The sequence below is a fragment of the Amphibalanus amphitrite genome, unplaced genomic scaffold (genome assembly GCF_019059575.1).
Source record: "Amphibalanus amphitrite isolate SeventyFive unplaced genomic scaffold, NRLGWU_Aamphi_draft 000385F_arrow, whole genome shotgun sequence".
In the NCBI taxonomy this organism is placed as follows: Eukaryota; Metazoa; Arthropoda; class Thecostraca; order Balanomorpha; family Balanidae; genus Amphibalanus; species Amphibalanus amphitrite.
Window position 1 is genome coordinate 348,463 of NW_024881879.1, and position 15,251 is coordinate 363,713.

The 15,251-nt window shown below is 45.8% G+C and overlaps 2 protein-coding genes across 8 annotated transcripts; one reads left to right on the forward strand and one right to left on the reverse strand.

The window, feature by feature from the left end:
- Window positions 1–935: 935 nt before the first annotated feature.
- LOC122390172 (ER membrane protein complex subunit 3-like) lies at window positions 936–7,559 on the reverse strand. Of its 2 annotated transcripts, none has more exons than XM_043382860.1 (5): window positions 7,510–7,559; window positions 3,570–3,755; window positions 3,215–3,315; window positions 1,986–2,141; window positions 936–1,747 (listed from the first exon to the last, which is right to left on the reverse strand). In XM_043382860.1, the coding sequence occupies exons 2-5, from the start codon at window positions 3,716–3,718 to the stop codon at window positions 1,380–1,382; spliced, it is 774 nt and encodes a 257-aa protein (XP_043238795.1). In that variant the 5' UTR covers window positions 3,719–3,755; window positions 7,510–7,559; the 3' UTR covers window positions 936–1,379. The 2 variants fall into 2 exon arrangements, with proteins under 2 accessions (XP_043238795.1, XP_043238794.1); XM_043382859.1 differs by having other exon boundaries at window positions 7,535–7,553.
- A 211-nt stretch (window positions 7,560–7,770) lies between these two features.
- LOC122390173 (ATP-dependent Clp protease proteolytic subunit, mitochondrial-like) lies at window positions 7,771–12,854 on the forward strand. 6 transcript variants are annotated; one of them, XM_043382861.1, is made up of 2 exons: window positions 7,771–7,857; window positions 11,996–12,854. In XM_043382861.1, the coding sequence occupies exon 2, from the start codon at window positions 12,022–12,024 to the stop codon at window positions 12,721–12,723; it is 702 nt and encodes a 233-aa protein (XP_043238796.1). In that variant the 5' UTR covers window positions 7,771–7,857; window positions 11,996–12,021; the 3' UTR covers window positions 12,724–12,854. The 6 variants fall into 6 exon arrangements, with proteins under 6 accessions (XP_043238796.1, XP_043238798.1, XP_043238797.1 ...); XM_043382863.1 differs by having other exon boundaries at window positions 7,848–7,910; XM_043382862.1 differs by having other exon boundaries at window positions 7,849–8,051.
- Window positions 12,855–15,251: the final 2,397 nt, after the last annotated feature.

Here is a 15,251-nt window from a genome sequence, read left to right on the forward strand (position 1 = left end):
GGGACCGTCCCGGGCCTACCTGGACCGGCAGCTGTGAGCCGACGCCAGGACCCCTCCCCGTCACCCCTCAGTTGGCTGGCCACACCCGCCGGCCCGGGGCGTTAATCACGCGAGACGGGTTTGGCTGGGCACAGTCGACCGAGCGTCGAGCGCCACTGCGGCCCCCTCATTTGTCATCGAAATGGGCATCAATCGAGATTCATCGGATCGGCCAGAAGTTGTGCTTCAAGTGATGCATGTTTGACCTTTGCTGATTTCGGCACGTAATCAATCATTTGTATTTGGGTTATTTTGTGCCTGCGCCTTAGAAGACAGATATTTGAAAGGCTCTGGTGACAGAAATAATGCTCATTTTTTACATTCCAATTTGAAGGTAAGCGAAAATTGCCAAGAAGACAGGAAGGTACAGAGCTCAAAAGGTTTGAGCGTCTTATGGTCTGTAGCCGGCAGATATTGCGACGACCAAAGCTTGGACTTTATTTAGATTTAGCCACCACCCATACGCTGATCACGTAACTGAGTCAGCTGTGTCTTAGCAGACCACAGCGGCGTCCCGCCCGCTCCCGACGCCCTCACAGTAACAGCCTCGGTACCCTTAGTTCAATAAGCGTATTTAGGTGGCGCTGCGATCCGGTCCAGGAAAAGGTAAGCGAGACCAAATTTCAACGCAGCGCTTGCCAATGCTTGCTTATTCGTACACTACTGATTCGTTACCCTTTGCACTATTGTTTTTTATCCCAAGTTGTCGTTAGTTGTGGAAAAAGAAGCTAACAAACACAAAAATGCATACGATTCGAAGGAGGTAGCTTTCCAGTGAATGAATCGCTATTGAGTATTAATACAGCTACGCAGTAGCAGGTGAAAATCGGTGAAAATGTGTACCTACATAACTGTGGTAACACGTGGTCTCCCAGTGTCATACTGAGGTCAAGAAATGATACCATAATACATTTTATTAACACATTTAAAAGATCATTTAATAGGACGCCATTTGCAGCACACAAACCAAGCATCTAGCAATGATGGAAAACAAACGATACCATGATTGTTCCGCTGCTAACTTAATCGGCCTTAATTGAGCCGGTGCTTTGCAAGGCCTGTTAAACTTTGTCATTCCCGGCCAAAGGCAGATGGAACCATGAGTCCCTAACAGACTATTATCTTAGATACCGCTTATTGTTGCATATGGAAAGGTCAGAAGGTAGACCAAGTGAGTAATTCATCCGTCAAATAATTTATCGATAACATTGCACCGCATGCCAATCGTCCTCACATCACGACTGTACCGAACACACGAGTGCAAATACACACAACTCTATTCTACGTGCCCCGAGCCCCTCCCCTGTCGGGTCCATCGCCCCGATCGGTCCACCCGCTCCCTAGGACACCATGTTCTGGTGGTAGATGGTCTCCCCCTGAGTGAGGCCCGGCCCGAGCAGCTCGGTCTCAGCGTGTCGCAGCGCCCAGCGGTGTTCACACACCTCGAGTGCCTCCCACTCGGCCTTGAAGGCAGCCTTGGGGTCCTGAGGCATGGCGGCGGCCGGGCCCTGCATCTGCTCGGCCATCAGGCGCGCCTGGTCGGCGGCGTTGTTCTCGCCGAGCACCAGCGCGTAGATACTGCGCAGGCCGAACACGTTCAGGAAGTACCAGGAGGCCGACGATACCCAGGCGGCATCCAGAGACAGCAGCTCGATACCACGCTGCAGCATCGGCTTGAAACGCAGCGTCAACGGAAACGGCACCTTCGCTGTAAAACACGAAACGATCCTGTGTTTAGCTTCCATTTGCGACAAATGGAAAATGATTGCCGAAACAAATGCTCGATCAAATTGCTTATGAAGAAAAACAAAAAATTATTTCCCGACTTAATGCAATGTTCCGCAAATAACAAAAAAAAAAACTATTTCATTTCAAATAAAACCACTCAGAGGTGTAAGAACAGCACCATGGCGCTCTCTTCCAACGTGCAGCAAAAGCCGTCTTACTTGTGACAAATCCTGAGAACGTCCAGTTGATCCAGCCGCCGATCAGGATCATGGGCAGCACGTTCGTGAGGTTGCCCTTCAGCATCTCCGTCATCATGTTGGGGTCCGTCATCGGATTCTGAGCGACGGGTGCCCGCTTCTGCGTCTTGAAAAACCCTGAGACACGCGAGGAAAGTGTTTGTGAGAAAAAGGGTTATTGGGCAATCTTACCTGAATTCGTACAGTCACGGAGCGGGGAGGGGAAGTGAATGCGTCGATGGACGGTCTACGTACAAAGCGGAGGAGCACAATTGACGAATAAGACTTCAGCCATTACTTAAAGGGACTATCCCACCTTTAACATGGGATTTGAGTTGAGATAGCCAAGTTTGCGGCGAGGTTCGGAAACCACTATCTATCTAGGTTGCAACCCCCGCGGCCTCTTGGTGTTGAAGAAATTCGTTCCCTTCATTTGAAAATGGGCCTTGTACAAGGCCCTATCTTCAACATGGAGCGACCGTTAGTGTGACGTCACCTCGTTTAGTCATTCTGATTTAAATGGGTTTGTTCGTTGAAAAATCGCTTAAAACTTGGTCTGAACTTTGTTGTGGTGCCTACAGAGTAAAAAGAATCAGCTTTATGACAGTAATGTGGCCTGGGGAAGGAGGTAATTTTGGGCTGTGACGTCACATATTTGAAAGTTTGTGTTTGGAATATGGGAAGCCTAAGATGTTTAATGAAAAATAAATGCCAGAACCGTGTTCCTGGTCATCCAATCTATAAAGCCGGGCACAATTTAACTGGTTTTAACAACATTTTAGAAGGTGGGATAGTCCCTTTAAATCGCAGATGGTATAAAAAAATCGCAGTAAGTTTTGTACCCTGCCAGATGTATGAACAACATGCAATATGCTGACTACCGACAGCGATGAAGTCAGTCATAAAAGAACGTCCGTTTTATCACTCAATCACGGTAATTTCAGCACCAGTTACGGCAACGCCCACGGGGACACAGGACACAGACTTGTTGGTTACTTTATTATGTTGGGATTCAGCCCAAATAATCCACTCTGATTGGTTAGGTGCATTACTTTAAAGAAACGATTTGAAAAAGTATATGTCCATTGATAGTGATACAGCTCTATAAGGCTGCATGCAATCACCTTGTCATCCACTCTTGGCTACCGTTGTCTTTCTCTTTCTCTTCTCTCTGTGTATACACTGTACACATGACATCAAAATTGACTTACCAACATCTTCATTATTGAAGAAATGCTTCCTCATCGCAAAACCCTGCTGAGGTAGATACTTTCCATTTTCCCTGAGCAGGCGAGCCCGGATCAATGCTTGACTGCAACAGTAAAAAAAAAAAAAAAAACAGGTTAAAAGATACTTGTTAAGTTATTGAATGATAAGTTGGAGATACCTAAAGCAGTAGTGATGTTATAAGATGTGAAAGATATCAATATCACATTTGCTTGCAAAGTATTGAGATTGACCTTCATGACAGTGCCAGGAAGATTGATTTATATTGGTTAAAGATGGTGTCTACATAATTATTACATGAACCATTTTAGCCAATTTAAGTAAACATATGGTACTTACCTATCTTGCATTTGCTGAAGCTCAATTTTCTTTGGTGATGATATGAGAATAGACAAGTAATGTCTAACAATACCAATTAAAAATGTAAGCACTACTATTGGCAAAAACACCCATATCCTGATGTCAGGATCAAGAAGGAGCTCTGCCATGATGGTCAATTCAAAAGAGCAATGCTTGCTCAACAATCTGAAACAAAAGCAAAATAGTTGTTCAGTAATCAAATGCTACTGTTACCACTGCATCTACAATTCACAGGCATTAACCCTATTAGTGGCAGGCTCCTGGCTACCCCATATTAGTGGCAGGGGGGGGGGGCTGTTTACGACCCCCCCCCCTTGATATCTCGAGATCTAACCGGCCGATTTTCAAAATTCAAACGGCATTCGATTTGGCTCAACGAGATCTACATTTCTAAAAAAAAAATTAAAAAATGTCAATAGGGGGGTAGAGGGGGGTAAAAACGGGCAAATTGCAGATACATTTTAGACTGTTTATCACGGCCAGGTTTCTGAACCAATCTTAACGCAACTTTTGCCGATCGATAGAGAATGAACCAGGAATTCACATGGATCCTAAAAATATGCATTTTCAAAAATCATAGGCGGATACAGATCATTGAGATTGGGGTACACAAAAAGTATAGTAAATAAGGTTTTTGTTGGTACTGTTTCTAAAAAGGGTGGCAATGGTCTTGTTATGTTACAATTTTCTTATGAGAGAACGACTAAAATTGTATTGGTCATGCATAGGCGGTGTCAGGGCACCTATGTTGGGAGGTAAAAAATAACCCCCCCCCCTTTTTGGACGCCTGGATCCGCCTATTATAGCAAAAACGTGTCAAAAGAGGATGCACAATAACTTTGTATATGTTATCACATGATACCTTTCATTCACTGTTCGTAAAACTGGTGCAGCATCGTGATCTTCGCCCAAATGACTCGCTTCACGAATAGGACCCCCAATTCCCAGTGCTCTGGAGCCGCCCCTGGTAAAGTTATGAACTTGAAATTTTCAGGGAATGTGCCCAATTTAGTTTTAGGAAAAGTCAGAAAATTTCAGCATCGTAGCTTCAGCGGTTTCGGAGATATTCCCGAAAAACCTGAGGGGTGGATAAAAACAACCCCCCTGCCACTAATAGGGTTAAATGCCTAGATATTTGCTAACATGGCCATGGTATAGCATTTGCTGTTGACTCAAGAATAGTTATTTGCAGAGCTGGGCGCGTTCCTCGATTTTCGGTAGTGCGTTAGCGTTCCTGCGTTCCTCCGGCCGCGGTTAGTGCGTTCCTGGAATAGCGTTCCTCAATTTTTTCGCTCGGTGCGTTAGCGTTCCTGCGTTCCTGCGTTCCTCCCTCAAAAATACCGCCGAACCATGCGGCGCGGGCCCAACCAAACACGGGGCGAATCGATCACATAATACCCAGAATGGCGACGTGGGGCCGAAAAGCATCTCGACATCTCTTTTCCGAATCGAATATCTGAAATACGTTTTACCAATATCATCCGTAGGGTTTTCAACAAAAATACGACCTGCTTAACCCTCGCACGACCAGGCCATTTCTCATAACACGAACGACCGGGGGGGGGGGTTGTTACGACCCCCCCCCCTGGCGTTTCGAAACGGAAGGTCGTAGAGCTTAGCGGAAAAAACCAACGGATTGCTCTCAACGAGATCTCGCGATTGGTGGTATATTTTTTGGTCCTAGGTCAACATTTGACCTACTTATGACCGGTCAAAGGTCAAATTTTCCGAAAAAATCAAACTTTTTCAACTTTCCGCGGCGATTGCCGCAAAACGGTGGGAGATATCGACTTGAAACCTTCACTATCGTGTTCCTTGATCAATTCTCTATCGTTTGGTATGTATTTCGTTTCCCTAGCTCTAAAAATGGCGCGTTGGGAGCGCCGGAAGTCGGCAAGGTCACAGTCGGCGGCAAAAATTCGAAAAATCAAAATTTAAATTTTTGAAATCTGATTGTATTTTTGGATTTGGGAGGTCCATTTGCTCCCTATAGAAGCTAATATTGCTGCATATTCCCATTGAGGTGACAAGAATTAGCAAAATAGTGGTTCGGGCGCTTTTCAAAAATAGTACCGGACGCTGTTCCTCTTGTGACGTCATAGCTCCGTGACCTGACCTGACCCGGTCAATTTTCTTGCACCACACGATAGCCAATGCTTGCCCCAACATGCATGGGAAGTTTCATCATGATCCATCAAACAATGTGGGTATCACCGGCAGAAAACCTAGGGATTCGGCGCACACGTTTGGTAACTGTCGGCCGGAGGCTGTACCTCTTATGACGTCATAACTCCGTGACCTGACATAACCCGATCAATTTTTTTCGGCAAAAGATGCGCAAAGGTTGCCCCAGAGGGTATTGAAAATTTCAGCCCGCTACGACAAGCCGTTTAGCGTGCACTTCGAAAAAACCTCAGGGGGGGTTGATACAACCCCCCTAGGCGTTCTAGGGTTAAAAACAATAGTTAAGTTAAAAGATGTATCTTAGTAAAAGTTATCATATTTACTTAAAACATTTAATGCCTGAATCTGAGTCGAATAGAAAACATCACCACTAAAAATCTTTACACATTTAATGCCTGAAACCGAATCGAATAGTAAACATCACCACTAAATCTAAGAAAGCCTTCCTCGATTCGACCGACAAGTGGCGCCTCTACCGGCAAACACACGTACTCGAGATTCAAACATTTGACACAGAGGTCATTGGCAGCAATATAATTTTTCGGGTGGTTCCGCAAGAACGCAGGAACGCTTCAAAATTTCGGGTGGTACGTTCCTCTTACTTGCGTTCCTTTGAAAAACTTTGCGTTCCTGCGTTCTTGCGTTCCTAAAAAGGGCGGTGCGTACGTACGGAAGAACGCAGGAACGCACTAAAGGAACGCACTTGCCCAGCTCTGGTTATTTGCACAAATAATTAGGATATATGCAATCTCCAGTAATTTCATCAGAATATGCTGAGTAATTTCAATTATCTCAATAGCTAACCAAGCAATAGATACATATTGTGAAGTTGAAATTACCAGCATCGTGATAAAACCTTAAATTATTTAAGCTCTTGCCTCAAATTCTATGAGTAGGATCTCTAAAATACACAAATGAAATGACAATTTCTCAAATTGAACTAGGTTGAGTTTCCGGGTTGTTATTAACATTAGCCTGCAATACAAAGCATGTTCATCTAATTGCTGTATTTCACCACAAAATGCTCAACAAACTTCAGGTAGGTGCTACTCCCGAATCTCAAGTTCAAACTTCAAGCTCAAGCTCAAGCTGAAACCAAAAGAGTAAGCCAGAGCCAATGAGCTATGTTAAAGGGACCCTCCCACCTTAACATTAGATTTGAGTTGAGATAGCCAAAATGGGGTCCCTGGCTCACAATTACCGGTTTCGGCACTCACAACATCGAGAAATGCCTTAAATCGGAAATATTGAATTTCAAAATTGCAGCATTTTGATTCAGAGGGGCTAATGCATAGGAATACCCCTCTGAATGTGTGACGTCAGCGCAAATATCTCATGATTTTTAAATGTTTGACTAAAACGTTTTGTAGCACGCAGTGGTATATGCTGCTTTGCGCGCAACAAATGCCGCACTTTCAAATAAAGTCGCTAGGAACAGCGGAGATCCCAAAAAGTAAGCAAAAGTAAAAGTCTAATATCTTGAAAACCGGTGAGTATTTTTCAATGAAATTTGGTAGATATTTGTTTTTGCTCTTTCTGAACAGAGCAACATCACTTTCATGCCAATTCATTAACTTTTTTGAAGGTGGGAGGGTCCTTTAATTGAGCCCATTTGCATTGCCAAAAATGAAAAAAGTCAATAAGATTTCAGAGGAAACCACACTGAGCATTATTGAGAGAAATAGACCATTTGAGAGTCAGCAATTTACATAAAAAATAACGAAAAAAGACTAACAATCATAAACCATCCACACTCTCACACAAATTGAGTCATGAGTTGCGCAAGGAAATCGGAAATATGGGAGGGCTGTTTACGAATTACGTCATCAAAACTTCGAGCCGGGAAGCAGTTTTGCAAAATTTTGAGGAGTTTTAGCCCTATTTGCCGGATCAAACGCCAACAAATGTTCATTGCTAAGTCAGTTATATGAGAAAAACTACCAAAAACCGCTTAAACTCGTTTATTTCTAGGTTTTTAATTGTAATGACATCATCAAAAACAGGCAGACCTCAAAACGAAATCGTGTAAATTTATTGTGGCCTTGACATCGCTGACAAAATCGGCGCGGTGGAGGGCTCTTGGGTGTGTGCACTATTTGTATAATTATTTTTAATTGTAATTATTTGAAAGTTTTGGTCAGTTAGCTGAATTTTCATTACTTAGAAATGCCTTGCCGCTAGGTACCCAATAAGGTGTCCATTAGATTCACTGCACTTTGATACTGAAAACAAATACAATGACTGCTGCTGCCCACGGTGACGAGCTATCATGATCATGTATGACCACTTTTGGTCCTCTTGCGCCCATAATTCGGGACGTTATCCGGTACCCCGTCCTTTGACCTCAAATTTAACCCTGAAGATGACCTTAAAAATGTGTTTGATGTCCATTTTTTTAATCAGTGTGTCCTACTTGACCTGATACCGTGTTTTCAGCGAATTCTGAATCGGACACTGAATCCGTCGCTGAATATGTCGCTATCTTCTCGCACGTTATGCTCTTTTTATTCTTTATCTGTTGGCTGCAACAGGCACAGTGCCTCCGTGCCCATCCACCAGCTGCTGGGGCCGGGGAGGGGCAACATGTGGTATTCTTCTAAGTTCTACACATTTACTGAACTTGTTGCCCCTGTACTTCTCTGATGATATCACAGTGCATAGAGATTATGAAATGCAACTTTGCACATGAGCTGTGAGCTGAGATTGATACTAAAGGAAAATGAGTTATCCTCAGCACTTACAGTGTGTGCCCACGTATGCTGTCAATGCACAATTTTTGTTCAATATTAGTAAAACAGCATTGGGCAATTTTGGACTTATTACTTTCTTCACATTTTTGTGGTTTGAAATTTGAGGCTGGTAACCTGGGTCCTGGGTTGTTTCGCCTGAATGTTGCTACAATTACAATCTATATCTACCTTTATGTATTTACCTTAAGTATTTACCTTAAGTTAGGTCATTAGATACCCTTTCGAGTAATAAGACCCTTTACTCAAGAGGCGCCTCCTCCTCTTCTGATGAAGACGAGTTGGCTGCCATGCTTGTTGTCGCCATAAAATGACGACCACTGTTGTTAGTGACAGTAGCTACTGTTGTTAATACGATGAGTAGCCACTCTTGAGCATTAGTAGGAGAAGTTGTAGTTAAACTTGTCGGGGTGGTCCTTCCATTCTTTCCCAAGTCTGAACTTAAAAACATCGACATTTGGTGCTTCAATAGTGTTCCTAGACAGCTTGTTCCACGCCCGAGTCACTCGTGCCGCGAAGAAGGCTTTCCTAGGTCCCAACTGATGCTGAACCTGCAGTTTTTGACCATGACTTCGGGTGGTACGGCTAAGAGAGTTCTTGAACATGCTGTTGCGACAACACGAGCACTCTCTTTGGTAGTTCACCGTGTCGAAGCCTTTTAAGATTTTGAATGTCTCGATAATATCTGATCTTTGCCTTCGGAATTCAAGGGTAGGCAAATTGAGGCTTCTGAGACGATCTGAGTATGACAGGTGAGACAGCCCCTTCACCAGTCTCGTTGCCCGCCGTTGCACCTGCTCGAGTGCGTCTTTATCCTTCTTAAATTTGGGGCTCCATATAACAGCGGCATACTCAAGATGGGGTCTCACGATGCTCTTGTACAAGGCTTGAAAGACATCACTGTCAATGTTTGCAAAGGTATGTTTGATGACTCCGAGAATTCTATTGGCCTTGTTAACCTGGTTCATGACATGTTTTGAGAATGATAGTTTCTTGTCAATAGTAACTCCTAGGTCTTTTTCTTCACTGACTGCTTCCAGAGTGTGATTGTCTCCGTCTATAGTAGTCATAGTATATTCTTTTTCAGGATTAGTTGATCCTAGATGCATGACCTTGCACTTCAGTGGATGGAATAGCATCTGCATTGTTCTTGCCCAATCCTATATAGAGTTTATGTCCTCTTGTAAGCCATTTGAATCATCAGACTCGTTGACGACTTGATAGACTTTCGTATCGTCGGCAAACATGGAAATGAAACAATTTAACAGGTCGGGAATGTCACAAACAAACATAGAGAACAAGAGAGGTCCAAGGACTGAGCCCTGTGGCACCCCGCTCGTTACATTCCCCCAATCTGAGAGCGATCCATTTACTTTCACCCTCTGCTCTCTGCCAGTGAGGAAGCTCCTTATCCATCGGCATGTTACGTCATCGACTCCCAGAGCCTTGACCTGGGCCAGAAGCCGTTCATGGGGCACAGTGTCGAAGGCTTTGGCATAGTCTAAAAATACAACATCCACAGGTAACTTGTGACTAAGCGCTTCTGTCCAAACATCAAGTGCTTCCAGTAGGTTTGTGACCGTGGATTTTCCCGTGATGAAGCCATGCTGTTGATGAGCGATAAAGTTATTTGCCTTCAGGTGAGTAATGATGTCTTCGCCAATTATCCTCTCCAAAAGCTTACATAGTATTGATGTCAATGAAACTGGTCGGTAATTTGCAGGATCACTTTTGTCACCCTTCTTAAAGATCGGTGTGACGATCGCCAGCTTCCACTGCAGGGGAATTTCCCCAGTTTCAACGCTTTTTCTAAATAATGCCGTGATAGGTGGCGCAAGCTGGTCCGCAAGTTCCTGTAATACACGAGGGTGTAACTTGTCCGGGCCTGGTGATTTATCGACCTTAAGTGTCTTCAACATGGCATTAACTCTCTGAACAGTTATTGTAACTTCCATCTCTGACTCCAAGGGCTTCGATGCTATTGTTGGAATTGATGATACGTCCTCCTTTGTAAACACGCTCGCGTATTGCTGGTTCAATATGTCAGCTTTGTGCTTGTCATTACTCGTGAGTTCTCCATTAGCACTGCGTAAGTCAGATACACCGCATCTCGACTTCCTACGGCGGTTGACGTAGTTCCAAAACACTTTATGGTTACCTTTTACTTCTTTAGCCAGTTTCGACTCAAATTCCCGCCTTGCTTTCCTTGTCGCGTGAGTAGCTTCGTTTCTTGCCTTAACATAGCTCTGGTAATCAGAGACATCTTTAGTGTTCAAAAAACGAATCCAGGCGTGCTGTTTCTTCTTCACCATTCTCAGAGCATTTCGATTCATCCAGAGGGGATATCCCCTTTTCGATTTTTTGTTAGGATCAACCTTGGGCACATGCTCTTCTATCAGATCCGCGATCGTTTGTTCAAGTTTATCTGCCATCTCCTGCACAGATTTACCTTCAAACAATCCTTGCCAATCCATGTTAAGTGCTTCCCTCATATCTTCATAATTGGCTTTATGGTAGTTCAGCACCGCACTCTTTCTTGCTGGAGCCTTTGGTGCAAACGACATAACAAATGAGATGCTGACATGGTCGCTTGCTCCAACCGGGTCACCAATGCTGAGTTGCTCAACCAACTCCCGCTCATTTGTAAATAGTAGGTCGTCGAGAGTAGCTCGCTGTCCATCCCTGTATCTTGTTGGCTCCGTTATATGTTGTAGAAGGTAGGTGTCGTGTATGCATTCTATAAACTTCCGGGCTGGGCTGTTCTGGCTGACACCTTCTGGAACTTCGGGGTCCGGGGTCCAAAATATTTCTGGGTGGTTGAAGTCCCCAACTATGACTTTGTGGGAATGATTTGAGGATGCCGCCCAACCAAACATTTTGTGGAGATCATGATCCAAAGGAATAGCTCTATTTGGTGACCCACTTCTATAGATCACCCCAACGAGCATACTGACCCCAGCCTGGGCACCAATTGAAATCCAGGTACAATCTTGAAAGTTGCCGCCCACCGTAGGATACACTTATGTGCTGAAATGCTTATTCATGATGCTATATAGTGCATATTTAATTGATAACTTTATGGATGATTTTAATTGTTTTATCAGCACTTTTTAAATCAAAAAGTCATTGCAACAATATATGCTTTATTGTTTGCTAATGCTCTCTTATTCTCCCTCTCCCTCTCCCTCTCCCTCTCCCCCTCCCCCTCCCCCTCCCCCTCCCCCTCCCCCTCCCCCTCTCCCTCTCCCTCTCCCTCTCCCTCTCCCTCTCCCTCTCCCTCTCCCTCTCCCTCTCCCTCTCCCTCTCCCTCTCCCTCTCCCTCTCCCTCTCCCTCTCCCTCTCATTCTCATTCTCCCTTTCCAATAAAAAGGAGAGGGAAAGGTTTGCTCCACTCTCCTTACTGATGCATGCCTCCACTTCATTTCCCCTTCAATTATAACAAATATATATGACTTATATCTCCTTATATTTCAGGCGGTGACCTCCATTCCAACACAGTTATGTTAGCCAGTCTGCTCGTGAGGCGGGTGGTGGCCACCTGCGGCCCCGCTGCGTCGGCCAGCCTGCACAGCTCGGCGCGTCTGCGGCTGCCGCTGGTACCGTTCGTCATCGAGCAGACCGGCCGGGGAGAGCGCAGCTACGACATCTACTCGCGGCTTCTGAAGGAGCGCATCATCTGCGTGATGGGGCCGATCGACGACACAGTGGCCAGCGTGGTGGTGGCGCAGCTGCTGTTCCTGCAGTCGGAGAGCACCAACAAGCCGGTGCACATGTACATCAACAGTCCCGGCGGCGTGGTCACCGCCGGCCTGGGCATCTACGACACGATGCAGTACATCCGGCCGCCGGTGGCCACCTGGTGCGTCGGACAGGCCTGCAGCATGGCCTCGCTGCTGCTCGCCGCCGGGTCGCCCGGCATGCGCCACGCACTGCCGAACGCGCGCATCATGATACACCAGCCGTCGGGCGGCGCCTCCGGACAGGCCACCGACATCCTCATCCAGGCGGAGGAGATCGGCAAACTGAAGCGGCAAATCAACGGACTGTATGTGAAACACACCAATCGTGACCTCGCGTCCGTGGAGACGAGTATGGAGCGCGACAAGTTCATGGACCCTAGCGAGGCTCTCGAGTTCGGTATCATAGATAAAATATTGGAGCATCCTCCCAAGGCTGGCAGTGCTGAGGAGGCCAAGGACTGATGGATTATAGTTAGTGTCGCACTCGCAGAAGGATCTTTTATATATTTTCTTGATGAGCACATGTCGTTTCAGACACTCATTTGTTGATATTGTTGCCACTTGTATCAGGAAATATAATGTTTCTCAAGCTCTAACCTGATTCATCATTTGTACAGGTCTCGTGGGTTTTGGCGGTAGGTTTTGCCCGTATGAAATTAGGTAAATTTCCAGCTATATCTTCCAATCGATTTATTCGTACGCATGCATGCCTTGACCCTATAAAATGGCTTCATCGTATATGGATTAGTTTCTGAGATATATCCGTAAATGTGAAAAGGCAAAACCTACCGCTTAAACCCGCGAGAGCCGTACTTACGGTACTTACGGTTAGTCTCTTAGCTCGAATACGAGGTATCTGTGTACCGTCACAAAGCACTTCAGATGAAGCAAGCATGCCCATGGCTCATTGTTCATTACTCATTTTTCCTTAGAAGAGAAAGGCTGTAAATATTATTTTAAGTCTGGCTCTAGCCAAACGGATTATCGTTTAAAAACTAACTTTTTGATTGAAGGAAAAGGGCCACCTTCGTGAAATATGAAGATATCGTTGTTTTTCATTTTGACATTATTATTTTTCATTTTCTTTTTAAAACTGGTGCCAGAAGTGCACAATTCGCGAAAAAGTATTTAAAACTATTTAACATATTGGTACTATGTTGATACTCTCTACGGCACCTACTGTATGATGGCATAGCGATGACGTCACACTCAAGCCAATCAGCGTTCAGAAGACAGACTCGTCGGATTGTGTCAGATAAGCTGATTGGTTAAAGCTGAGCTGGTTGGAGCTGATTGGTAAAAAACCAAAGCCTCGCCGCGGGGGGCTGTATTGTCGGATAAGAACGCATTCCTGGGATAAGGACGCATTCCTGGCGTATTTTCTTTTAAAATTGCCGATAACTACGAATGGAGGCCGAAATCGGCCGTAAGGAGGTAGACACCCAGTAAACATGCCGACGTCGGCCCGACGTCGGCCGACGTCGGGGTGACGTCGGCAACTCGGCATCGGCATGGCGACGTCGGCCCGACGTCGGTCCAACCTCGGCACGACATCGGCTGGACGTCGGATATGCCCGCATGTTCCGACGTCCAGCCGAGGTCCAGCCGACGTCGGGCCGACGTCGGACCGAGATCAATTGCTGAGGTCCAGCCGACGTCGGGCCGACGTCGGGCCGACGTCGGGGCGACGTCGGACCGACATCGGCTGCTGTTTTGACCGTTAAAATAATATAAAATACATGTTTCATGTTTCATAAAGAGTTTCTGTATCCAAAATATCCTCAGGAAAGTCAAATCTTCCTCCACGCCGCAAGCACCTGATCCGGACTGGACGGGATACTTGTAAGGTGTGTCGCGGTGTGTTTGTTAAGGTGTATCGCGGTATGTGCCTTTTGGTTTATAGCTAGTATCGCGGTATGTGCCTTTTGGTTTATAGCTAGAAATTCGTGTAGCGGTATGTTCTTTATGTTTTCGCTCGCCTTTTGACTCGCCTTTTGACATTTAGAAACACGTCGAGGTCAGCGTAGTCAGAACCGTAAGTCACTGTCGCCCGATCGATTTTAGCCTCAGACCGGGTGACAGGACTTATCCACCTTCGGGCGAGTATATAACCGCAGCGGGGAGTGAGAACGGGGTCAGTGCCTGTACGCCGACCAGGCTGCAACGCTGCACCCGACCTCATCCACGCTGCTGGTAAGCTGGCTCGAAGGTAGGTTCCGACTACGCAGGGATGCTGTGCGGGCTCAAGGCACATCCCATAGATAGGTAGGAGCAAGCGGGTGGAGGGTTAGGTTAGCATGCGCGGCGTTAGGGTATTGTTAGGGTAGATTGCGTTCGCGGTAGGAGATAGGCTTCTAAAATGATAACGTCAAATTAGCGCAGTCCGTTATGACCACATCACGAAATTATGAACAATAAATGGGGCGTTGAATTGACCAGATGCTTTTGGTAACGGGATGAGTCGGAGGAGAACGGTGATTGAGCGGAGTCTAACTTTATCGGTACATTAGTAAAGTCATCAATGGCCAGGAGCTTCACTCCTAAACCCATAAGGGCGCGCTACCAACCGCGGCGTGCCTCAAAATGGCGGAGTGATTCACACTGGTACCACGATGCATTGTAACTTAACGTAAAATAGTAGAATTAGACATTGGGATGTTCGTGGCCCGAGTGGCAGTCGGGCACAGGCTGGGAGACGTCTCAGCCTAACACGGACATCAAGTAGAGTAGTAGTAATACAATCAGAGGGGAGGCTGCGAAAGGCCAAAAGGACCGGCCCGAGCCCCCCCTACATAAATGGTGCATCGGCCGGGAAACGTTCTTTCAAGTGAAATTCGAGGACTGAACAACGTTTTTCATCCGGTTGGTCAGGCACGCCATTACGTAAGACTTAAACTGCATTAATGAAACGCCCTGCCGTAATAACTCCGAAGCGCTTGTTAGTACGTGGTTTTGTAAATCTTAAACTGTGTAAACAAACGGCTAACAGT